Source organism: Artibeus jamaicensis, unplaced genomic scaffold, assembly GCF_021234435.1.
Source record: "Artibeus jamaicensis isolate MK-2021 breed Jamaican fruit bat unplaced genomic scaffold, CSHL_Jam_final contig_519, whole genome shotgun sequence".
In the NCBI taxonomy this organism is placed as follows: domain Eukaryota; kingdom Metazoa; phylum Chordata; class Mammalia; order Chiroptera; family Phyllostomidae; genus Artibeus; species Artibeus jamaicensis.
Window position 1 is genome coordinate 47,271,434 of NW_026521871.1, and position 26,725 is coordinate 47,298,158.

Below are 26,725 nucleotides of genomic sequence, written 5' to 3' on the forward strand. Positions count from 1 at the left end.
CCCTACATCCTTTGCTCCTACAAAGCTGCTTCCCAAGAACGCCCATCTGCCATCTCTTGCCACCTTCCCCGACACCTCTCCAGCCCCCACATACCTTCTTTAGCTCAGTCCACGCCTCCCCTCTGCACTGCAGGCTCCCCAGCCTCCACCCCCACGGGCCCCTGCAGCCACGGATGACTCTCTGCCCTTGGTCCCCAGCACCTGACCCCAGGGAGGTGTTCCCTGAGTGCTGGGTGAATCTGGAATAAAACTGGATCCCGTGACAGCCATAGTTTCTGGGCAAAGGGAGTCACGCTCCACACGAGGAGTAGGTTTGAGGAAACAAACTAGAGGAGGCATTCCTTCCATCTGCTTCCTGAAACCTGTGGGTAGAACCAGCGCCTGAGGGCTTCGGATGGCACTTTGAAAGCTGGGGACCAGTGTGTCACCACTCCGCTCACACAGCAAAGCAAGAGGAAAACCCAGAGCCACGGGGCTTCTCTAAGAACCATTACGTGCACTCACCTAACACTGCAAACATCCCTAAGAAAGAGGGACTACGACCATTCCCACTTCACACATGAGGGGACAGGGGCGAGAACGGCAGGCCTCAGGGACACAGCTACTGACGGTGGCAGTGGGGGCTGGAGGAGGCTCGTGTTTTCAGATTCATTTGAAAGTAAAACCCAGCCCAGCAAGACATCCACACACCCCAGACATCCAGCCAGCCAAGTGCGACTGTGCTGATTACACGGCAGATGTTTCCACCCACCGACTGTTTGACTGTTTCTTTAGAAACAAGCATCTCAAATCCCCAAGTGTTGATTAGAAAAGAATGCCACCAAGTTGACAAGGACCCACGCATCATGTGCAGAGCAGGGAACAGTCCAGCCAGAGGTCAGGAGGAAAGGACCGCGGCGGGCTGAAGCAGGGCCAAGGACCCCCTCCACGTACCTGAGGCCCCTCGAACAAAAGACAGAGAAGACAACAGAGGCAGCGGTAATTCACAGAAGTGTGGGGTCCCGACAGGACAACCCGCGGGGACAGGTCTTGCTGTTTCCAAATGAGAAGATACGGAGGAGGAGAAGGAGTCTCCAAAGTTGAGCGGAGGGCCCCGTGACAGGCAGCGGCCTGAGAGCCCTCGGGAAGAGCCCCCACCCAGTGCCGGGCACCTCGGCCTCCGGCGTCTCGGCGTTCTCACCTCCGAGGTCTATCAGGCGGCCCAGGAGCTGCGTCCTGCGCCGGTCCCAGGCACTGAGCTGGGGGATGACAGTGCAGAGGTCGAGGTCCGAGAAGCTGCAGCCTTTGATGAGGCAGTCTCCGAGCGGGGGCTCCCCGCTCACTTTGCGGGTCAGCAGCAGAAGCACTTCGGGCCACTTCTGCTTCTCCAGCAAAAACTTGATGAAGGCATTGGCACCATCACAATTAATGTCACAGACCAGGTCAGGAGGAATTTCTTTCGAAAATAAGAATATACCACAGTCCAAAGTAAGATTCATATGGGTTCTGTCCCCCAAACACAACTTAACACACATATATAAAATTAACAAAAGTCACTGATCAGTACTTTTTAGTACTGGAGAAACTATAAACAAGTAATGAGTTGCTCTGGCAGGTGAAGCTTCTTGGGAAGGTTAGAAATACCTAAGGAGAGCACAGCCTGGTCCAGAAGGAGGGCAGGATTTTGGCTGTGTCAGAAGGAAGAATCCTTGGGTTAGGATAGTTTACTGAGCTCAAAGGACAAGAACCCAGCTTAGATTTTGCATAATATGAAGAGTTTGTCCTGCTGAAGGAACACAAATACAGGGAGGTACTACAGAATGACTAAAAAGCCAAGAGTTATAGGGTAAATAGCGAGAAGATGCTCTAACCCTCCATTCTTAATTCTGTACCTTGAGGCATAAAGGTTGCCATCTGATCTCTGATATCCGGGGAGAGGACAATAGTTTTCCCAGCTTGTGATGCTGGTGTGTCTTAAGTGTGGCAAACTTTTAAAGAGATCCTTACCAAGCAGATTGCCAGATTTCACCAATGAAAACATAGAATGCCATTTCAATTTGAATTTCAGATCAACAACAAATAAACTTTCCACATGAGTACGTCTCTTGCAGTATTTGGAACATACATATACTGAAGATATGTTCACTGTTTATCTGAAATTATAACTCAGCTGGCATTCTGCATGTTGTCGGGCAAGCCTATCAGTAAGAAAAGCAGGAAGGAAGAGAAAGGAAAGGAAAATCAGGGCTACCTGAGGTCACTCCGATGTGCATTTGCTAGTTTTTGCTTCCCATCTTTTCCTAAGTTTTCTAAAATGAATATTCATTTTACTATTTACTTTTTTTTGTTGTTTTGAAAACAAAAAAAACACATTTCCATATGGGCTACCCTATCATCTTAACAGGAATCAGCAAAACATGAGTGTAAAATATAAACTTTTATAACAGACCATTGCGATCGTTGTGCCCGCGGTCCTCGCTCTTGTCTCCTGGTGAGAGCGCGCTCCCACCCACCAGCCCTCTCCACTCCCGCGGCAGAGATGGGGCGGCACCATGTCTGGGTCTAAGCCAGTCAGGACTCTCTGTCCCCTTGACCACAGGTATCAGATCGGAGGCACACACTGTGACCAAAAGCAAAGGACTTCTGTTCAAACAACTCAGAGACAGATGAATCCATGGGTCCGGAAATCCTGGACGAAGTCAGTGGTGAGCGACCTGGGTCCTGTCCCCACGGAGTCTGAGATGAAAGCCAACCAGAGGACAGCTGGGCTGAAAGACGGGAGATACTGGGCCCTGCTGACATTGGTTCGATCCCTGAGGACAGCTGCACCTGAGGCCAGGCTCACATTCCTCATATGACTGGCAAAAGTGTCACTTTTTTGCTGGTGTAAGCCAATTTGAGTCTGTCTGCCACTTCCAACAGAAACAGTTCTATATTTCTATCCTGCAGCCAATTAAGGAGACAAAGAAGAGAAAGAAGGAAAGCAAGGAGAGGAAAAAAAAACAGGAGAGTGGGATGGATTAGAGATGCTAGAATAGAGAGAGATGAGGGAAGACCTTCGGGACAGGCAGGAAGAGTTGGGGACAGAAAGAAACAGAGGGCCCCCGCCAACGTGAGAGGGAGAGGAACCATGCCAGCAAATGCGCTCCCCCCAGAGACACAGAGAAACACGGAGCACAGAGCAGGGGCAGGAAGGACTGGCAGAGAGTAGCATTCCCGTCTTGCAGCCTCGTAGATGTCTACCTAACACCCATATGCTGTGCTCTCAACCCCGAGCACGGATGAGGGCAGCCTTCCTGCATCGTGAGTTGGAGGGCATCGAGTCCAAAGGCCAAAGGCTCCCTAGAAATAGCTGCACAGCATGGCCTACATCTACTAGGTCCTACACAAGGTGGCCCCATCCCAGAGTCTCAGGTGTGCTGTTTCCCTGTCACCCACTCGTGTCCAAGAAAGAAAGACCATCCTGACGACCTTGCCCCGCCTCCTCCCAACCTGCATTTTCTGTGCAAGATAGTGGACAGGTGCTCGACATCTGTCACCTCACGAGGTTCATGGCCCAGCCAAGGCAAAGAGGAAGACACTGACGCATAAAAGGTTCAGTAATTGGCCCAAGGTCACAGGCCTGGTAAGTGATAGAGTTAAGATCCCAAACTCCAGGCCTTGAACTCTAAGGCCCGCGGCACACCCTGAAGAGCGCGCTGACTCTTCCGGCCATGCCTTCTCATGTTCTCTACAGCACTGAGAAGTCTCGGCCCCGAGAGCGGTCCGAGCAAATGCTTCACAGCGCATGCTGACTGCCCATCTTGACAACTAAATTTCACCTACTTAGGATTTCTAGAATCTTCCCTAATTAGCTAAAGCCCATCATCCAGAGTACTTTTCTGGAACTTCCCTGATATCCCCATAATGAAAAAACATTAAAATTAGCCGTTAGTTCTACAGTAACTGTATGCCCCAGTGTCAGCCAATATCTATACAAGAGAGAAACATCTGTGGTCTTTTCAAAAGGAGAGTCTGAGCAAAGGGTAATTCTAGGAGGAGACATGGAAAACCAGTAACAGAGGTTGCCTTGGGGATGGGATTTAAGGGCTGAAGTTCACGGGTAGATGATAGACTCTTCACTGATAGATAACTGATGTTCTGCGCTGTTTTACATGCGAATTGTTACATTTTTTAATCCCTTTCTAGATGTTCAGAAAGAGTTTGAATGAACACAAACCACCTTTCCCACAAGAGAATCGGTGAGAAAGATTACCTTGCAGAGAAGAAAGGAGGCGCAAGAACCTCTGAACTACATCCTGCTTCAGAAAGTTCTTGTGCGGTAACCGGTTTCCTGAGTTCATGTACTTCGCCAGCTGCGCACAGGCCTTGCGGAAAATGTCACTCTCACTGGCGGGTCCATTGCCGTTGCTCAGTCCTGCAAAACAGCACCAGGTGACACTTCCGAATACAGAGGTCCAGCCCTGGGAGACTGCACGAACTGCAACTCTCCGCCACTCCGAGTGCCCACGCGCTTTGCCCTGTGACTTTGCAGCTGCTCCCATCAAGAGGTGGAGCCCATTCTCCTCCCCACCCTTGATTCTGGCCCAGCTTCAGGACGAATTATGACCAACAGAATATGGAGGATGGGATCTTTGTGCTGGATCCGAGCCGAGTCCTCCAGATGCCTTATTTAGTTCTGTTCACTCCCTGGGAACCCTGGCCTCTGCCAAGTGAACGGGTCCAGGCTGGTGTTTGGGGGAATGAGGCCACATAGAACAAAGAGGAACCAGCCCAGCTGTCCAAGGCCCCCTGGATGCAAAAGAGCCTGGCCAAGATCTGCAAGAGCGCAGACACTTGAAGGAGTCGGTTAAGGCGGTGAGAACGGCCCAGCCTAAACTGCTGACTGACGGGATCGAGAGCTGAATGCACGTTGACTGTGTTAAGCCACTGAGTGTCGGGTGGTTGGTTATGCAGCAGGGGGTAACTGATGTAGCAGTTCAGGGAAGTGACAGAGGGGGGTGACCTGGTGCAACAGTGACATTCCAACCACAGCAGCCGCCCCTTATCCTCAGTTTCACGGTCTGCAGTTCCAGTTACCCACAGTCCACTCTGATCTAAAAATATCGGATGGAAAATTCCAGAAATGAACAGTGCATAAGCTTTACACTGCACACCGCCCTGAGTGGCATGACGGAATCTCGCACCATCTGCTCCCTCCCACCTGGAACATGAATCACCCCTCTGACCAGTGTCGCCGCGTGTAGGTGCCCTTGCCCGTCAGTCACTCAGCAGCCCTCTCGGTTTCAGAGAGACAGTGACCACATCCACATGTCTTTATAATCGCTCTGTTTTATAATTATTGTTAACCTCTTACTGTGCCTAATTTATACATTAACCTTTATCAAAGGTATGTAAGTACAGGAAAACGACAGTAAAATAGGATTCGGTATTATCTGTGGTTTTAGACATCCACTGGGGGTCTTGGAATGGATCCCCTGCAGGTAAAGGGGGACACCTGTACATGACAGCCACCCACTTATTCTTACTGGCAAGAGTAAGAAGCCATCTCTCTGGCCAAAGAAGGGAAGACAGTATCTCCTTGGTTCAATTTATTTGAGAAAGTAGTTATGATCAGAAAACACCCCCTGATGGAATGTTGGCAACGAGCAACTGTTATTTACTGGATATCAGATTCTACACTCGGAAGGCACCCTCAGTTAAAACGAAGCCCCACTGCGCAGCGAGGGGAGCAGAACTGGACGTCCCTGTGCACACCGGACGGAAAGGCCTGGCCCCCAGCACGGGCGCCATCCCATTGTGAAGTGTCACGTTCTAACAGAGGGAAAAAAGCGAAAAAGCGTCCTGTCTTCAGTCCGGTTTGCAGAAGCAGACCCCGAGTGCGGGACTGGCGTGCCAGGGGTTTCTCCAGGAGGACACCAGACAGGGACTGGGGGAAAGGGAGCCAGGGTCTGACCCAGGCCAAGTCCCACCACGGGTGGCTTCTCCTGACCTCACAGGGGAGTTCTGGAGGAGGTGACATCTGACAGCTGTCCCCATCCAGGGCCAGGAAATGAGCTTTCACAGTCTCACCTCTCTCTGTCACTAGCGACAAGGCGCCTAGGGGGGATGTAAAGTCCCAGGCACGTCTGGTTTGGAGGATCATGAGCACCACGGGCTCCGTAAGCCCCAAGACCGCTGAGAACAAGCCTTGGGCGCTGACTTTTCAGAGCAAAGGCCCAGCCACATCGGGGAGCACACAGCAGTGGTGGCAGGGCATCGATCCCAGGAGGGCTCTGTCATCACCTCCTGTACCTTCTGATACACAGCTGGATCACCTTGAACAGATCCAGAAGCCACACACACACACCCCTTCTGAGGCGAACGTCCATTGCTCTCTAATCCAGAAACTTTGGGTGCCGGACAGAACAAGACTCACTCTAGCACTAGCCTCTAGCGAAAAAGAAGTGGAAACCATTTGGCAAAGAAAACCCTCCATCCCCTAAGCTAGAAGCCCACCCTGAGACAGAAAATGTGTGTGGGTGTAATAGTGACTGCCTGACTGATGCCCCTGAACTCAACCCCCTACCTTCACCCTAAAATTCCCAGGAAGACACAGGAGACTGCAAAGTCACAACACAGAAAAACAGGGCCCTTGGTAAAGGGGGAATTTCCTTCGCTATCAAGCAGACGGAGAGCTGCCTCCCTGAGGCCATGACAAGCCTTTCGGGAACATCGTTCTTCCACCAGGGCAATTAGTTTAGTGTAAAAGTCACCTGAAATGGAACAGAAATATACTTAGCTCGACAGCAGAGATAATCAGATGCAGTTGTGTAATAAACGCAGGCTTGTGTGGTTAAGAAGGCAGTTCTGGATCAGAGAAAGCTCCAGACATCAGGGAAGCTACAGAAGGGTGTCAACACTGTAAAACGCATAAAAGGCACGGCACTAAATCACTGACAATGGATCCCTGGGTGACGTGTTTATTACTCTGAACTTGTCTGGCTTTTAAATTTTTTCTGTAAGCTTAATAAGAGACAAAAGAAACGTTAGGATATAAAGTTGCTTATATATTATAATCACATAATTTTTGTAAAAGGTGACTATATAAGAACTAAGCAACAACAACCAAAAGACTAGAGGAGAATATGCCACCCTGTGATTACAATAAATTCTTGTTTGTATATAAAACTGTACTTCTACAAACTTTCTACAATGATCGTGTCTAGTACATATTAGCAGATTTGAAATTAAAAATTAAAACTAAAGGTGATCATGTCAAGATGCAACAGTGCTCAGAAGTGTTACAAAACACTTGAAATCATTTCAAAAAGAGATTTGTTTTTGCCTAAAATCTTTCTTTCAAGCTAAAAAAAACAGCTATGTTTTATCACATGAGCTGGTACATTTTATTATACACATTTTATCAATTTAAACGTACATCACCATCTCATTTTTATAAAAGAGAATGTAAAAACATATAACTATAAAAGCATGAAATAAGACTAAATAACCAAATCACAAAGGTATTCATTTGCAGGGGTAGGTGAGTTCATAGAGAATTAATATTTTTTATTTTCTTCTCTAATATTTTGTAAATTTTTTTAACAAAGGAATATATATATATTGCCCTGGCTGGTGTCAGTCGCTCAATGGACTGAGTGCGGGCCTGCAAACCGAAGGGTGGCTGGTTCGATTCCCAGTCAGGGCACATGCCTGGGTTGTGGGCCAGAATCCCAGTGGGGGGAGTGTGAGAGGCAACCACACATTGATGTTTCTCTCCCTCTCTTTCTCCCTCTCATCCCTTCTGCCTAAAAATAAAATCTTTTAAAAATAAAAATAAATTTTCAAAAAGAACATATTGTTTTTTATGAGCACCACTTTGCGGACATCTTTTGAGTAAATACTGCATGGCAGCACTGACTGAAAACAGGGCACTATCTTGGGGCGGAGGCGTGTGAAGGTGACAAACCAAGGCCTCTGAGTCACAGGCTCTGTCTGCAAAGCAAACAGCACACAGAGAAGGCCCCAGCATCCTCTGAGTGCCACAGAAAGCAGCTGGCTCCCTCAGAAAACCAGAGAAAAGCCTCAGAGGGCTGGATTTGTTCCCACTTCAAAGCCTCGCATTAGTGACTGAGATCAATCAGTCAGTCCTGTTCTGGGTCCTAGGAGTTGAGCTGCCAGAGAAGGTGCATATGCTGCCATCTGGTGGCGGCTGTGAGAGGCACATAAGACCATTACATAACACTGATCACTCAGGAGAAAAAGCCTTCTCCGCAGGGGCTCTGGCCCCCATGGCAGCTTGTGGGAATCTGGAGGCCTGCCCAGGACGTGGAGGCCTGCTCCATAGTGATTCTCGTGCACGTTCACAGGCGCTCTGGTTTTGAGAACAACAGGAATCTTCAGCAAGATCCTTTAATCCTCGGGCTTTATTTCTCACCCAGATGCAAAAGCCACCCTCTTCCATGTGCACCATCGCTTGCTAGGTCTTCCTGATAATTTTCATCCTCCTCTTTTCTGAGCAAAATCAGAAACTGTTTCTTTTGCTTTTTTTTTGTTTGACTCAATGTTTTCCTCTAATCATTTGATATTCCTCTAGCGTAGCAAGGCAACCTTCCTTCCTGGTCACATGGTCTGGAAAACTCTCAAGCAACCAGACATGCAATAATAAGTTTACTGATGAGTATCGGGGGCTTCAGGCCTGTCTGCACGCACTCCCGCACCGACTACCCAGTCAGCCCAAGGGCAGGCCTGGATGGGGCCCGCTCCTCCTGCGGTGCTTTCCAGCCAAGCAAGGACAGTGAGTCCTGATACGTAAGGAAGGGACTGGCTGCAATGCTGAGTGTCTTCTCCTGGTTCCAAACCTGGATCAGAATCAGCTGGTTCTGAGTAAGGAAGGGAGCAAGGAAGGGAGAGCAAGACCTTGTCTCGGTAGATGAGATGTTTCTAAGATCAGCAGATATTCAAAAATTCTATTATACAAGGAGACTAAAAATATCAAAACTTTAAAAACTAAATAAAAATGACTTGTGCTCAAGTCTGTAACACTAAATATGACATATACATTATTCCAAGAATTAATATTAGACTTAATAAACAATAAATTTGCCCAAAAAAGCAGCCATTTTCTACCATTAACTGGTGGTTGTTTTTTGTTATTTTAAAACTTGGAAATTCATTGGTGGAGACAGTTAGTTTTAATTTCCCAAACAGTAGAAACCATTTTGAAACAGAGATTACAGACATAAGCTCTCAGAAAGCATTTCACAATGATCTAATTATACTGCCTCACAGAAGAAAAATCACAGCTCCTTCAAATAGAGTTTATTAAAAAACTATGCATGATACGTCACAGCTTTAAAAGAACATCCATGAAACACAGAGGACTCTGTAAATACATTTGATTCCCCTCATTCCTACAGTTTCATAGAAATGAGAGAAGATATTTTAGAAAGATAAATGAAAATGAAAATACAGACGGGGAAATGAGCGGGGATGCTAAATGAGAGCAGCTTTAACTGTCTCCATGTAAAACGTTCCTGACCCGCCAGCCTCCCACTCTAGGCACCGGGCGCCCGAGCACACTGCAGACTGTCTGCCATTTGCCACCTGCTTACCCCCTGCAGGGGAAACAGCCAAATAACTTCAGCACGTGCACACTCGCCAGCTACTAAGTACTAACCCGTCTAGTCTTTCGTTCATTGATGCAAAGATAAGAAGATAATTAAGGAAAGTCAATGGCAGAAGAGAGAAGCAAGAAAATGAACAACTGACCCCAAAGGAAATACAAATAACTCTCAGAGAGGAAGATGTTCTTTTAAAAAAAAAAAGATCTCAATATTGTTAAATGCCATCCAAGACGTGGCAAATGTAAACAAGCACAAGCTTCCACAGATAATAAACAATCAGAGAGCAAGAAAAAGTTCTTCAAAATTAAAACCAAGCTTCCTATTTTCAAAATGCAATGGGCAGGCTGAATTATAAAAGGAAAAGCTGAAGACCAAGTTAAAGAGCCGAGAAGAAAACAGGAGCTAGAAAACCTGAAGGAAAAAAGCAGAGCAACGTTTAATCCATCAGCAAGCTCATCTGTCTGACACAATGGCGAGCAGACACTGGAGGGGGACAAAGTGAAGACCATCATCTCCCTGAGCTAGAAAAGTTAGATTGGAAGGGACCGACAAGTGCCAACCCAGAAGGACGGATGAAGTCCCATACCTAGGCACGTCCCTGGGAAATTTCCGAACTCTAAGGACAGAGAAATTCTTAGGAGGGAAAATAAATGGGACCGACATCAGATGCGATCAGTAGCGAATGGAGGCTGGAATACAATAAAACAGTTTCTTCCGTGTGGAGAAACATGGTTTTACAGCACATTCATACATCTAAGATGCCTCAGATGGTCGGACACACCAGAAAAGGCTGGGACATGTCAAAGATTATGAAACACGTTCCGATTTCCAAGATGCTAAAATGTGGAGCGGGGGGAGCGTAACTTGGAATCAATGAAATGCAATGCCCATATTCCTATTATCAACCAATAAAGGAAAAATAAAGACTTAAGACTCCATAAGTCTACTATCCAGGTCTCCTCCGTGAAAAATTTACTTGAGTTGGTGCTCTGGCAGAACGAGGGAGAAATCTAAACCAACAACATGAGCAAGAAGAGTCACATGTGAGTAATAGAACTAAAAGAAGTATAATGTCTAAATAAAAGTTTACATAAAGTTTAAAGAGTATATATGTGCACATGCATACACATATATACAACAATGTACGTGTATGTTTCATTAAACTGGAATGCCTACAAAGTGTCACATTTTAAATGTTTTTGCACCCTGGCTGGTGTAGCTCAACGGACTGAGTGCCAGGCTGCTAACCGAACGGTCACTGGTTCGATTCCCACTCAGAGCACGTGCCTGGGTTACAGGCCAGGTCCCCAATACGGGGCACGCAAGAGGCAACCACACACTGATGTTCTCTCCCTCTCTTTCTCCCTCTCTTCCCCTCTCTCTAGAAATCAATTTTTAAAAATGTTTCAATTATAATTAACATTCAATATTCTACTAGTTTCAGGTGTACAGTATGGTGGTTAGACATTTATATATAACTTACAAAATAATCCCCCCTATATACCTAGTACCCACCTGATGCTGTACATAGTTACTACAGTATTTAAAGAGCACAGTTTTCAGGACATGTGGTACTTCTCTTCTATGGGTCTGGTTATATGTTACTAGTTGCAGAAAGTGTAACATTTCTATAGTCATCCTACCCTGCCAATGCCATTTACTGGTTTTCAAGTTTTAGAATCAATCTATAGATGAAGCACAGAAGACGGAGAGTTAAGGAGCAGAAGGCAAATGACACAAATAACCTTGCCAGACAAAATGAGACGGGCTGATGTGCTGCACTTCACCTGATACAGATACAGCAGGCAGCCGACGGATGGTGCCCCAAACTGATACACCAAGAAGTGGAAACAGAAGTTAATCTGTACGTGCATGAGTGTCATTTAGTGTAGCATAAGTGTATTGTAAGTTATTGGCTGTGTCTGCTTCTGAAGAGTAGGAATGCTTTTTGGTATCTCCTGTTCTGTCTGATTTTTTTCTCTTTTACTGTATACATGCATTAAAAAAAGAAAAGTCCTCATCATACCAAAGGTGAACCTGTCGAAGTTCCCAGAACACTGCAGATGCTTTCTAAATGAGTTTTCTCATTCTATCCTCAAAAAAAAAAGCAAACAAGTTTTCTATAGATGAAGAATCTCATTTCCATCTTCATATACCAAGAGAAGATGAACGGATTTGTATCTCATATCACGGAACCAGTTTCACCCACCCTCACGCCCCCAAAAGTTAATTGACGGGAAGCTGTACCTGCTAGGTCCTTGGAACACGCAGCCAGTTTTTCCAAGTGACTATTGATTTTCTCGATGGCTTTGAAGTTCTTATTCCTCTTCAGCACGTCCACGGGGGTCTGGGAATACCGGTCCAGCAGGGTGGGGTCAGCCCCGAAGTGCAGCAGCATCTGCACATCCTCTGTTTGTCCTAGAGCGGGCCAGAAGGAAAAGGGGGCATTGTCACGGTTCCTTCCGTAAGGAGATGTCCCCATGAGTGCTCGTCCTCCCAGTTTCCTGCCTGAGCTGCTGGGGCAAGGAGACCAGGATCCCCCTGCTCGCAGGTCTTGAACTGCTGGCCTTGGGCAGTCCACCCAACTCCCGGAAGCAAGGAGTCCTGTGTGGAGTGGGAACGACAATAGCATTTAAAAGGTTTAGAAGTGCGCTCCTCTATACCTTTCTCCCCTCTCCTTGGCAACAAGCAAGGAGAGGGGGAATCTGGTTACTAGGCAACAGTTATAGCTGTAAGGATAACAGCAAGCTGTGACTTCAGATTTCTTTATTCCCTAGAGAGGAAACAAAATATTCTTCCAGAAAAAGAGTCTGTCTGGGGACAGGAGAAGAAAGTGGCAATTGCTCTTGCATCAGGGTCTTTTTGTTGTCACTGTTTCCATCCTCCCAGCCCCTACCCTCTGGCCGCCAGTTCCATTTGCGGTTTTGACGAATCTGTCTGCCAAGCATCAAGGCGTCTCTGTGCTCACAGATGCAACAGTTCTTAGAATGGAACAGGTATATCCCTGGGGCACAAAGACTCACGGGGGCAAGGAGAGTGGGATGAATCAATGCCTGAACCCCACTTCCACACCCATGCTCCCTAAAATCCACCGCCTTGACCAGGCACCTGTACACCAGGTACTGTTCTGCTCAAGGTGTTCTCCTCTTGCATCTCCCCAATAACAACTGCCCTTCTTCCACTTCACAGAAATAAGGCAAAATTTTACAGTCCTACTTTTTCCTTCCCCATCGAATCTCTCACAGCGGTAGGCAGAATTCTAAGATACCTCTTAGGTTCCCAGCACCTGGTGGACACACATCTTCTCCCAGTTCTTCAATTAAATACTAATCCAGGTGCTGCTGTGATGACACTCTGTGACAATGTAATTAAGGTCCCAAAGTAGGTGACCTTAAGATAGGAAGTCCTTCCAGGAAGGCCTGACCTAATCATTAGAACCCTGAAGGTCAAAGGTGTAGAGGTCAGAGACCCAAAGTACAAGGGGGGAATCTGAAGCACAAGAAATTCTCTGCTGCTGGCTCTGAACATAGAAGGGGCCCCATGACAAGAAATGTGTGTCAGCAAGGAAACAGGAACCTCAGCCCTACAACCACAAGGAACAGAATTCTGCCCCAACCACGTGAACTTGAAAGATGGCCTGGGACTCCAGATACATACACAGTGCAACCCAGTACCAGGTTTCAGCTCAGGGAGACACTGAGCAGAAAACTCAGTCACATGGATGCCCATCTTCTGGAAGGACTGCCCTGTGTCCCCAAGGGAGGACGAGGGGTGGAACCCCATTCCCATCCTCTCACTCATCCGGAGAGTGACACCTTCTAGCAGCCCGAGCTTTGTCTTCCGTGAGGTTGGACTCAGGATGCCTTCCTCACGGCGGCCCCAGAGGTGACTGAGAAAACCTGCCTGCGTACGTGTCATGTGGGGGGACTCCAGGGCCCTTTCAGCATCGAGACACAGCAGCAGGGGCTGGCCGGGCCTCGGCGCCAAGGCTGGCGTTGTGAAAAGTCACTTCTCATTGGTTCTACTAGTGAGAAAGTAGGTATCTTCCAGAAGGAAGCAAATCTGTCTGAGACCTGCCTTCGGTTCGAAGTTCTCAGCACAGACGAAGTAGGTTTCAAAAGCTGAGCTGACTGTGTGGGTGTGGGCATGCGTTTCCGTGTCCCCTCTCACTGTGTCACCTGCGATACGCGATCACCCTGCAGCTTTATCCTCAGTTTAGACCAGAGCTGGACTCCCAATCTCAAGGTTAGATATTCCAGGAAAACGTGCTTTTCTATCCTAGAAAAGTGATGGATACAGTAGGATTGCCCCTACTGTAATGAAACCCCAGGAAACACTGGCTGTACCCACCAAATCAAGCTCCCAACCTCTGTCCCTCGCTCCCACCTTGCTGAGCAACCCCCACAATTCTCAGAGCTGCAATCCTGGACCTGGCCACCAGGTGGCAACATACCGATCTCCATTTTTGTCTTTTTACTGAAAATTTAGGAGCATATTTTGCGAAGAGTAAAAAATATCGTGAAACGATTTGTTTACTAAGAAACCAATTATGTTTGAAATATCCATACGTATATTAAAGCAGCTACCTCTGCTGTTGACTTCCCCAAAGAAAAGAAAACTCAATCCCATCACTCTGGTCTACTGACCTGCAAAACATCACTTAGTTTACGGGGGTTGGTTCCACAGCACAGAAAACCAGCCCAGTTCCTGGAGTGCACTGACCCAAATAAGGTGACAACTCGGACCTCCGGGGGATCACGTGAGGGAAAATGAGTGCCTGCCACGCCCCTTTTGAGGCTCTGTAATCCGCCCTCCTCCGACACCCCCCAAACCTTTATTATCATCTTTAATGATCATTTATAAAAATGGTTAATACGCTTCTGTTGTTTTGATTTCTGTGATAGTGATTTTAGAAATAATGCAATCCAAAAAAAATGAATGCTTACAATATTACAATCACTGAAATTTTCTTGTTAAAGTTATTTGAGTACTTTTTCTCCAGGACAGTATCACTGAATGACTGCTAAGACTCTGAAGCATAAAATACATTGGGGCAAACTTCTTTTCATAACATAAACTGGAAATATGAATTAAAAATTCACATTGGATAATAATTGTTGTGTGTTTATATTCTGTTATGTGTACAAGTAAAGGAGTAATATAGAAGTTTTACTTTAAAATATTGATGTGTACAGAATTCTGAAAACTCCTTGCTCTTACAATTATTTAGATTTACAAATTAAAAGTTCTAGATGCCAACCTAAAAAGATGTAAAGTGGTACACAGGTTTTTTAATTTTTAAGGGGCTAAGAAAGCCCAATTCAAAGACACTGACATACCAGACTTTCCATTGTTTTACTTGACTAGCATCCCTTCCCCCTCTTCCAGATCGTGACCCCCAGTTTTCCTTTGGGAAAGCGCCTCTGTCCATTCCCAGCCCACCCCATTTGATAGGAGTGAACACCAGACAGACAGACAGACAGACACACAAGGCTGTCACCTCATTCTCTACTGCTGTCCGGGCCACGGTTCCAGGGGTGAGCACCTGACCGGGACCTGGCCAATGAGATCATTCCATCCCTCTGGCTCCAGTGATTAGTTCATTGTGGGGAGGGCGGGCATGTTACAAAAGTCAAAATCACAGCGACTCTTTCCTGGGACTTTTACTGAAACACTGGGAGAAGATGGCCTCCTTGGCTGAGACTGGCAAAAGGAGAGTATAAGCCTGAAGAACCTGGTGGCCCCAGCGGAAAGGAAGCCTGTCTAAGAAAGGGCCTCACACAGAAAGGGCAGAGTGCAGAGGTGAGACCGACACTTGAAGACGACTAGGCAGCACCTGGACCAGACTGGACTCTCCCACCACACGCGTGAGTAACTTCCCTTTCCTGCCTGAACCGGCTGGAGTGTCCGTAGCGTGCAACCAGGACAGATGCAGCTGCTCGCAATCCATCCTCAGTTTTTCAGTTCGAGGCGATGACCGTTTCTGGGCTTTGGGGCCCCCGATGCCTGGCTCTGACGCCTCCCGGAGGCTCTGCCCTGGGCCTTTCGAAACCACAGCTCCCGAGCCAGGGGACCATCGTAACGACCAGCACCCACCAAAATGCCAGCAGAACCGAGGACGTCTAAGGCCCTGGGATGCTGCAGTTATTTCAAATGGTGGATTTTAAATTCAGGCCGTATTAAAGAATCCGCAGAGTCCTTGACTCTCTCTGTACCAAACATATATTCATGATGGAAAAAATCTCACACATTGCTGGGGAAGCCTCTCTGGGGTTCAAGTTAGCAACAGCTCTCATCCAAATACACATCCATATGCTAACGTCCTAAAGCTGGATGTACATTTTTACCTGCATGTACATAAAATATTTGTGGAAGAAGACATAAGATATTGATACTATTGGTTCCTCGGTGGCTGGGGCACAGACATAGGGCAGAGACTCTCAGTGTGGACCTTCTGCACCTTTTGACTTTTTAATGTAATCTATTTACAAATAAAATGAAGCTGGAGCTTGTCCAAATAAAGTGCACACATCCTTTCAGTAAGCAATTCCTCAACTAGCAAACTGTCCTATAGAGACATCCGAGCCAGTTCGCAAAGATGGGTGTAGAAAAGTGTTCTCTGAGCAATGTTCTCAGTGACAGAATAACTGCCAACCATGCAAACACCCAGCAGGAGGGTACGGACAGCACAGGTTAAAGTCAGAGGCACAGACTTGAACCACAAATGACCAGGCTATGATGACTTCCTCCCAGAAGTGCACTAGACCGGCTCGGACCCGCTCACAAGGACCAGCTGTTATATGTCCAGGAATGTCGCCAGCCGGTTGACAAAAAAAAAAACAAAAAAAACCCAGCCATCATTAATGACTACGTTATTTAAACAAATAAATGATATTAAAAACAAAACTCATTCTTTCCTAATTATTTTTTCGCAGTTTGCTATTACCTATGATGAGGTTTCTTTACATCTGCATTCACATGGATCTGCGTGAAAAACGCGGTACCACTGCGTGCCACGCACAGTGCCCGGCTCCACGACCAGTGCCATTGGCAGCTCAAATCAGCCACAGTGGGAATATTTACACCAGGGAAACCGGCAACAGTGCGGTTCAGGACTTTTCTTTTAAAAGATCCAGTTGCCAAACATTTGTCAGGACATCACCACCTTTAAGGAGGTACTAAAATATATAGGACATCAAAAGATATATAATAACCAGTGTTGGCAAGGGTGTAGGAAAACGGGGCCCCTCCCACATCGCTGGTGGGAATGTAAAACGGGGTGGCCACTTTGGAAAACAGCCCGGCAGCTCCTTAAAAGGTTCAACAAAGAATCACCATGAGTCAGCAATACTGCGTATCTACCTGAGGAAAATGAAAATATATTCCAACGCAAAAACTTACACACAAATGCTCACAGCAGCATTATTCATAATAGATGAAAGTGGAAACAAGCATCCACTGGTTGATGAACGGATAAACAAAATGAGACATACACATGCTATGGAATATCACTTGGCAATAAAAAGGAATGAGATACTGATACGCTGCAACATGAACGAACCATGAAAATGCGCTAAGTGAAAGAAGCCAGTCACGGAAGACCACATACTGCAGGATTCCATACATGACGTGTCCAGAACAGGCAAGTCCACACAGACAGACCGCAGACCAGTGGCGGCCAAGGGCGGAAGAGGTAGGGGACACAGGGAGTGACTGCTCATGGACATGGGTTTCTTTCTGGGGCGATGAAAAGGTTCTGAAGTTGTGATCATGGTTACACAGCTCTGTGAATATACACAAAAAGTCCCAAGTTGTACACTTTAGACAGGGGAACTGTATGGTATATGAATTGTATTTCAAGAAAGCTCAAAATAAAAATCCACAGACACCCCAGCCGTGGCTTCCTGGGGCCCAGTTCAGTGGGGCGGTAACGACAGAGGAACAGCCCCCACCTGGCTGCCCCCGGGACCCGCCGAGGAGAGAGAACTGCACTGGCCCAGGAGGACCCACCAGGAGAGGGGCCCCCGGCCCCAGCGTCTAGTCCACAGCATGTGCACGTTCAAGCCAACATTTTACAATCATGAGTTTTCACATTTTTTAAAATCCAGCTCTCCAACATCTCTCACCACATCAGACGGCAGCACGGCCCGGTTCCCACAACCAGGGCCTGACGGCAGCCACGCCAGGCACAAGCCCCCCATCACTCCCGGTGCCCTTCCTTCCACTGGGGCTCAGAGTCCATTACCATTTCTCCCCACAGCTACCCTGTTTTTTTATGGGAAAAACATGCATGCTTCTTCCTGTGTCACAGGCTAGCAGGGAACGTCTGCGTCAAGAGCCAGCTTCGCCTCCCAGGTGTGGGCCCCACTGCTGTACGTGGCCTGTCTGGCCCCGGTGTGTACCCCAGACTACAACTCCATGTTGGATTCTAAGTGCCAGGAAGGCAGGACTATGTCTGTGGTCTGGTTCATGGTTTATCTCTGCTGGGGCACAGATTTGGCATAAAATAAAGCCATGAGTAGCCAGGTGATAAGGGCGGGAACAAATGCAACGGGAAGCCCAGGTCCTGCGGTCACCCGACCCCACAGAAGCCACGTGAAGCCGACGGAGCCCAGCAACCCTTCGTTCTCTCGCCGGCCCCCTTTCTGCACACAGCCCGCCCTCCTCACCATGTTTAACTCCAGGGAGTTTTCCTGCTGAGCCTGTCACAGGATGGCACGGGTAAAGTGTAATGGCCTGTCGTGTGGGTTCCCCAACGCCAGAAGCCCTCCAGCCCAGAGCGCCCCCTCCACTGGCGCGGCGCCACTCACGCTTGATGAGGTATCCTGGGGAGTGGGCGGCGACCACGTGCAGCACGGTGCGGCCGTTCTGGTCCTTCTGGTTGATGCGGCCTTTCCACTCGGGTTGGTACTCCATTAACCACCTGAAAAGATGGTTTTCCCCTGCAGGGCATGAAGATGGGTTACTGACGTCCTCTTCTGCACACAGGCAACCAGCAAAGCACACTTCGGGGAGCGAGTGGAGAATCCAGCACACACTGGAGCACACTCTGCCTTTGCCAGAGAGAGGAAACTCGGCGGCTCTCCTGGGAGCTTGGCAAAGGCTCTCTGTCCCATTCCACTGTTCGGGTCCCCAGCTCCACCCTGCTGCCTGGGTCTGTCTAGGAACCCAGAATCCTCTCAGTCGGGGCCTCCTGTAGCTACAGGGTCCCAGGAGAAATAAAAATGATGCTGGGTCCCTGCTGCCTTCAGTCATTTGAATAATCAATCACTGACTATTCAAAACATCCAAATTGCCTCCATTCAGGTGGCTAAGTCCTGCTTTCCCTTGAGCTCAGCAGGGCGCCAGAGCTCTGAGCTGGGAGGGCATCCACAGGGAGGGCGTCCACAGGGCGGGCAACTGGGGGAAGACTCACTGGCTTGGATACAGAGCCGCATGAGGGCGTGAAGCGGGTACGGCCCTATGGTCTCCACGCTTGCGCCGATGGAGATAAGCCACTGGACCAACTTGGGCACCTGTTCCATCTTCTGGTAAAGCCCAATGGCATATTTCTAGGGAAGAAGACACAGAGACACAATCACGGATGCCAGGATGCCACTGTATCAGTGTGAAACTTCAAGCCCATTTCACCCATAACGTTCAAAATCAGTAAAACCTGCATTGTTGTGGCTCGAGCATAAGATTGTTACAAATAACACATTTGCTAGGAGGCAGCTAAAAAGGACGGCCCCAAACGCAGGCCTGAAGTGAAACCTTATCCTCCAAGAGGCCACCTTACCTCAAAGAGACTTTTCAGGGGAAGGTCTTGGACACGGATATTTTTTGGTAGCCGATCTTTCTTCGCTGACAGAAGTAGAAATGACTGACGAGGAGAGAAAGACAAAAGGTTGGAATAACGCTGCTTTCAAACAAACAAACAAAACAAAACACCCTCTGGCCCTGTCTCTTTTTTTAAGCCACCTGCCAAGCTTTTCAGCGCAAGCCGTGATAATCCAAGTCTGTCTGTCTGGCCAACTTCCCTTCTTGCTGAGAGCTACACTCTCTCCACGTTTCCTCGAAGCCTGCCGAGGACCGGAGTGGCGGGTGTCCAGCAGGACTGCAGAGAGCATGCTGGCAGAGTTCTTAACGCCAAGCAAGCAGAACACCCAAGTCCTTTAGAAATATCCCAACTAAGCCTTTGGCACATCAGCTCCAAGTCTCTGGGGTCCATGAGACCCTATGCAGTGGTGGGCTGCAGCCAGCTCCTACCAGCTAGTGAGAGTTGACTGCACACATCTCTCCCCACCTCCAGGTCCTGGAGTTGTATTGGGAGCTCAGAACTGGCCATGTTCGAGGTCTTCACACTGCAGAAACTGGCCAACACTATAAACCAGGACTTTGCTCAGAGAGCTAGTTGTTAGACCCCTGAAGAAATGGAAGCCCAGAGAGGTTAAGCGAGTTTTCCTGGGTCACACAGCACATCCTGACAGACCCTTTACTGAGATCACCCAGATACACCAAGAGGTCTAAGAGTTCCAGGCTCCACTACGGCCATGACTGGAGGCCCAGTCTCAAAATCAACTCCCCTCATGTGTCCTCTCATCGCTAACTGAGCCTAGGACCACAGCTTTCTCTCAGATGGGTCCCTGCTCGTAACAGTTCACTCTGAGCAGGCCCCACTGCCGACACTCAATGCAAGATGACAGTCTGAGGTCCTGACGGTCCTGGTGGCTCGCCTGGCTATTTTTTGTTTATTTTTTAAAATAAGTGCCTCTGGTTTTCATGTTTGAAAATGACCTAAGCCCCATTGCTAGTAAGATATTGGACCTGCCATTTGGGCTGGACTCCTGGTTCTTCCCAGTTGTCTGTCTTCTCAAGACCTTTTACTATGAGAACCAGCTTCCGGGACCTCATGGCCAGACACCCTGAAACTACACCGGTGACTGTGTGTGCACACAGAGAGATTCCCATCGATTTCATTAGACTTCCAATGGAACCCATGCCCTTCCCAAAAAGTGAAGACTTCTGTATTGTGAATTCATCAGCCTGCCTGGCTCTAGAGTCCTCACTTTGCCCTGGCAGGCTGCCCTTGCTTTGGTGACTCCCCTGGACTTCCCAGTTTTGAAAGCCCCGCTACGCTGTTCCTGATGACACCCCAGCCTCGTCCAGCCCTTTCTCAGGAGCACTGATAGGTCTCCATCAACGATAACTCCTATTCAGTAGGCACTTGGCATGTGCCAGGTATTCTAAAAGTCCTTTAGCTCAGCTCCTGGCACATGGTAAGTTCTGAATTAACATTAAGTGAGGTTATTATCAGGAGTTCTTGGCCCCATTATTTCTAATCCTCACCAAAACTCTGAGGAAAGAGCTTTATAGCCATCCTGCAACTTATGAATGAGGAAAATGAGGCTGAGAGAGAAGGTAATTAGGCCAAAATAGAAAGTGGAGGATTAGGGTTCACGGAGACGCCCTGTGACACTGTAGCCAGGCTCCACAGTCCGCTCCGCTCCTTCGTTGGCTGAGTACCTGGCTCTGGGTTCGGCTCCTACAGCCTCAAGGGCACCTCTGGGCAGCAGTCCCTTAGAAACAACCCCCCGAGCATCACAGGCCGGTCATCCGAGCCCACTGTACAAAGACTGTGAAGATGAACGTGCTCCCGTATTTTCCCCACTCCGTGCTACTGCTCGCATTTGGACTTCACGGTTCTTCCGCGACGTTGGCAACACAGAGCAGGGAGCGCGGTCACCACAAAAGGGGTGTGTGTCTTTTTTATTTTAAAAAATGGAAGCTAGCTAATTCATATATCTCAACAACTTTCCATCTTCGATGACATGTCAGAGCTAAAAAGCTATTTCGGCCTAAAGATGAACAAACAGTAAATGACCATCGCCCAGGGCCCGCAGAAAGAGACCACTTGGTGCAGAGTGCGCTCTCCCGCACGGGAGCCGCCTCCCTTTACTTACATGCCATAACCCTTTCTTTGCCAGCTTTTCTATTACAGACTGCCACACTTCCTCTGAGAATCCAGTAGAGAAGATCTGATCAAAGTGGGGCAAGAAACTTTGCAAAACAATGGGGTCACCTGAAAGAAAGAGCCAGAGTTCAGAAAGTTTAACCTGGGAAAAGTCTACAGCCTTAGGGAAAAGCCTTCCAATTAAGACTGCACAGACACCAATGACAAATTAAACACACATGAAGTTGCACTCATTTGAAATTTGGGTGACAGACGATCCCCCAAGTGTTAGCATAAGGTGAGCCAACAATTCACTTAGCTTTTCTCTTCGCCATATCCAGTGATGTGGGCTCATATTTAATCCCTCAACCAAGCCTCAGGGGCAGTGCCTGTTATCTCCATTTATGAAGGAGAAAAATGGAAGCTTAAGGGAAGTTACAGAGTACATTTCCCTGAAGAAAAATGCGACAAATACTATTCTCACCCAACAGGCAAGAAATGACCACAAATGAGGTCGGGCTTCACCGTGTATTGTGCTGCTAGTTCACGACAAAACTCAAGGCTGGAACCCGCATCGATATTTATTCTTCTAACCTGGTGGCCCAACAACTTTGCATCTCGTTATCCTTCAAACCTGGTTTGTCAAACTCATGGATGACAAGAGCATCCAAGGAGACAGGGCAGACAGAATAAGATGGCACTTCTTCCAGGGTATGAATTTCCGACAATAAATAAATATCAAAATAACCATATATTATTCTGGTGAAGGGGCACGAAATTCCCCATAAGTACATTTTTCAAAATTCAGGAACTGGGCATGGGCATACTTTCCCACTCCAAACAGGAGCACGCTGGCAGAAAAGTATGGGGTGCACTGCCCCAAGAAGTCCTGTTAACTGCTCCCTCTGATGACGAGGGAAGCATGCAAACCACCCAGACTTCTTCAAGGGACAGTCACCGAGAGCAGGTGTTTGGCCAGCCTGGCTTCTGACGGAACGATGATTTTCAGAAGACGCAGAGAAGACAGTGAAGACGTGTATGGAAAGGACAAGCCATCGGGCTCTGAAACTTGCCCACATCAGACTTACTGCCCACAGTGGTGAAGACTCCAACGAGGAAATCGGCAAACTGGCTCTGGTCGCAGCTACCCTGCAGAAGTTCAAGGCCCTCAAAAAACATGCGAGCAGCTTCATAGTGATTGAGCAACCGCAACAAGGAATAACCAGCTCGGTAGTATCCCTGGAAAGGGGAAAAAGGAAAACCTTAACAATAGCCCTCCCTTCTCGTGCGTGTGCTGCTGAAGGGCAAAACAAGAATGACGACACGGAAAATGGGCTCTAGAATCTCACTTCTCTATAAACACAGATTTCTAGCAGACACTGCGAATAGAATTGCCACATTAGATTCTGGGCCACATTTTCCCTATCATTTCCTAAGTGTTAAGAAAATAATCACTTCTGAATCTATGATGTACACAGCATTTAACATTTGACACAGAGAAAGAAGGAAGCTGACTGGCTTCCAATTACATGTGTGGTTTATTTATTCACGCCTCATATCACGGCCTGAGTGAGCCAGAAGAGAAGAATGAAAAAAATGCCACGAATTCAGTGTTCCGGGGAAGAATGAGATTGTCATTAAACACAGAAGTTGCTCCCTGGTCCTTTCAATCAGTTCAACCCAATTCGCACTAAACGTGGAGGGGAAAAACTGGAACCACAAGCATCGAGATTTACAGACTTCCACATTATAGGCAATATATACCAGAGGCAATTTTTTAAAATTTCTGTAGAGAGAGGAAAATTATGATGCTTAACACAGGAAAACAGCCTGTGATACGAAAGGCTTCCTGTGCATCCTGTACTATAGTTTGAGTAAAATCAAAACAACAGCTCCTGCCTCCCCCACTTTGACCACCGAGCTGCATCGGTGCTGAAAATTCCACTCACCACCAAATCTGCAATTATTTATTGATTTGTCTTAACCTTCACTTGAAAGTCTAAGCGGTCCAGGCAGAAATGAAGGTTACATTAAGTGAAATTCAAAAAATCTACAGGGAAAGAACAGGGAGGGGATAAAGCCAAGATTCAAATCAATAATATGGGACATAAGGAAGAAATAAGCATTGAATCAGAATAGCGAGAAGAAAAAAAGAATTCAAAGAAACAAGGGTAGTATAAGGAGCCTCTGGGACATCTCCAAATGTATCAACATCTGAATCATAGGGACACAAGAAGAGGAAAATCAAGAAATTAAAAACTTACTTGAAAATATAATGAAAGAAAACTTCCTTAATTTGGTGAAGGAAATAGACATGCAAGTCCAGGAAGCACGGAGTCCCAAACAAGTTGGACCCAAAGAGGACCACACCCAAACACATCGCAATTAAAGTACCAAAGGTTAAAGATAAAGAGAGACTTTTAAAAATAGCAAGAGGAGTTACCCACAAAGGAGTTCCCTTTAGACTATCAGCTGATTTTTCAAAACAAATCTTATAGACAAGAAGGGGCTGGAAAGAAGTATTCAAAGTCTTGAAAGGCAAGGATCTACATTCAAGATTACTCTATCCAGCAAAGCTATCATTTAGAATGGAAGGGCAGATAAAGTGCTTCCTACACAAGGTAAAGCTAAAGAAGTTCATCACCATCAAGCCAATGTTATAGGAAATGTTAAAGGGACTTATTTAAGAAAAAGAAGAAGATCAAAACTATGAACATTAAAATGACAACAAATTCACAACTATCAACAACTGAATGTAAAAGACAAACTAAGCAAACAACTAGAACAGGAACAGAATCATAGGTATGAAGACCATCTGGGGGGTTATCAGCTGGGAGGGGGAGTATAGTGGGGGAAGGTGGAGGCATTAAGAATCATAATTGGTAGGTACAAAAGAGACAGGGAGGTATAAAGAATAGTATAGGAAGTGGAGAAGCCACAGAACTTACATGCACAACCAATGGACGTGAACAAAGGGGGGCCCTGCTAGAGGGAAGGGGGTACCAGTCAGAGGGGGGCAAAGGGAGAAAAACTGGGACAACTATAGAAGCATAACTAATAAAATATAATTTTTAAAAATCTGTATGCTTTTCCTCTCACCTGTCTGTCTCTTTTTAGGCACATTGGCAGGACCCTAAGCCACTAAACCAAAAGAGGGTGAAGAAAAAGGTTATTTTCTTCCTCCACTATGGGGGACACCTGGGGGAGGGATGAGCAGAGGGAAAGAATGGAGAGAGAGACACCCAGAAGCTCTCAGTAAAAACAGCGACTGGTCCTGGTGGCCCCGCTGTCAGGGGCTGCTGCAGATGTGGCCACTCAAGGAAAAGCCCAGAGCATCACCCAGGACCCCATGCACCCCGTCGGCCACTGCCAAAGCCTCCATGTCAGGAACGCGGGCAGACCCCAACTACCCCCCACCCTATCCCAGGGACAGGGTGCGAAAATCCTACAAAGTCTTTGGGCAGAATTCCTCAGGAATTCATTACCATTTTCAAAAGTACTCAATAATTCCTAAAGTATCTATTCTCCAAGAGAAGAGGTTTACTGTAAAATATACAAATCTCTCCCTCAAGGCAGACGTGCTCCATAGGTTAAATCTCCCCACCCACTTCCCAAGAGGAACACTCCCACTTTAAGAAGCAGAGAGGGACAGAGGCAGACTCAGGGGAGGGAGGTGGCAGCTGCCCTGAGCTGTCCCATGCACCATACCTTCACATAGGACGGGTCCCATTCCAGACATTCCTTGGCAGCTGCAAATGCCTCCTTCCATTTCCTGAGGTTGTAAAATGCATTGGATTTGTTGCACAGTAGTACAGCCAACTCCCTGGGGGGGACCCTGCAAGAAAGAACAAGCTGGTAATTATAAAACTATCTTTTTGCAAATGCAGAAAACAACCCTTGAAGGCACCATTTTGGTGCTGGTTGCCTCCATCGCAATGCAGTTTCAGCAGGAAATGTCGCAGGTGTGACTGTCAGCGCTGACCCTTGTTGACCCCAAGAAAGTCTGGGGCACTTGCAAGGTACAGATCTGCCCTTCCTCACTCTCAAATCCTCCACTCCCAGCTTTTACTGACAAATGTTCTCATCACCTTGGTTTCACTTCCTGTCGATCACTAATGGTCACCTCAGGGACCACTGGTGAACCTGCTGCAAAAATGGTGCCTGTTCCCAAGGATGGAGAGGATGGGGGCTGCCCACTGCACCTGAGCAGAGTCCTGCCGTGGTGTGAATGTATGTAGGTCCCTGCTGCATGGGGGCAGAGTTTATCACAGGAAAGACCTCTCGGAACGCGTGAGCACGCCAACCCCACGGACCTGCCCCGAGAGGCCCAGGACGAGCAGTCTTGTGTTACATTGGTACAGCCATCCTAACATGGTAGGGCCTGGAGCCAGGGCACCAACTGAGGCCCACGCACCATGAGGCTAATCTGCACTGCCCAACTGAGTGACCACAGGCCACATGTAGTTACTTAAGTCTCAATTACTTAAAATTAAATAAAATGTGAAATTCTGTTCCTTCACTGTATTGGACTCATTTCAGTACTGAGTAACCACACTCATAGAAGATCCTATCAGACAGTGCTCCTCTCAATATGTGAAGGCTACCGCTCAAGCTTAAAACGTCAATAAAATATGTTCTACCCTCACACTGAACTAACAAGCAAAACAGAGACAGACTCATAGATGGAGAACAGATAACAGCTAGTGGGGCAGTGGCAGGAGGGATTTAGAAGGTGGAGGAATTGAGCAAAAAGGAAAAAGAACTGACTCATGGACATGGACAACAGTGGTGACTGCTGGGGGGAGGGGAGTATAAGGGGACTAAATGGAAAACACATAATAAAGATTATATCTATATATATCTCCTACCCTCCTAATTTATAATAACTGGAAGGCAAGGTTCAAACTTAGAACAGCAAGCTCTCTTGCAGGAGGCACCATTCCAAGTTCTGTCCATACCCCTGACCTTGGCCAGCCCTCAGAAGAATGGGTACAGGTAGGAGGCTTGTGCAGGGCCTGGAAACCTCAGGGTTCACGGGCAGAAACTGTAGAGTCCCAGTGCCCACGGTGTAGACCAAAGAGGACAAAAGGGCTCTGACTGGACAAAGCCCCTGGCCCCACAGACTCCTGCCTGTGGGCAGTGGTACAGCTAGGGGCAGGTAAACAGGCCTCTCTCAAGTGTGGCAGCGCAGGGCCCCTCGTGCCTG

The 26,725-nt window shown here is 47.5% G+C and overlaps 1 protein-coding gene across 3 annotated transcripts in view; it reads right to left on the reverse strand.

The window, feature by feature from the left end:
* TRANK1 (tetratricopeptide repeat and ankyrin repeat containing 1) overlaps positions 1-26,725 on the reverse strand; it is an 89,945-nt gene that overhangs the window by 34,156 nt on the left and 29,064 nt on the right. For all 3 annotated transcript variants that reach the window (XM_037148201.2, XM_037148200.2, XM_037148202.2), the window contains exons 3-11: positions 25,228-25,354; positions 22,608-22,758; positions 21,530-21,648; positions 19,366-19,449; positions 19,003-19,138; positions 18,398-18,529; positions 11,835-12,005; positions 4,235-4,396; positions 1,181-1,435 (exon numbers count right to left, since the gene is read on the reverse strand). In XM_037148201.2, the coding sequence (XP_037004096.2) occupies positions 1,181-1,435; positions 4,235-4,396; positions 11,835-12,005; positions 18,398-18,529; positions 19,003-19,138; positions 19,366-19,449; positions 21,530-21,648; positions 22,608-22,758; positions 25,228-25,354 (1,337 nt within the window). The remainder of the gene's footprint in view (positions 1-1,180; positions 1,436-4,234; positions 4,397-11,834; positions 12,006-18,397; positions 18,530-19,002; positions 19,139-19,365; positions 19,450-21,529; positions 21,649-22,607; positions 22,759-25,227; positions 25,355-26,725) is intronic.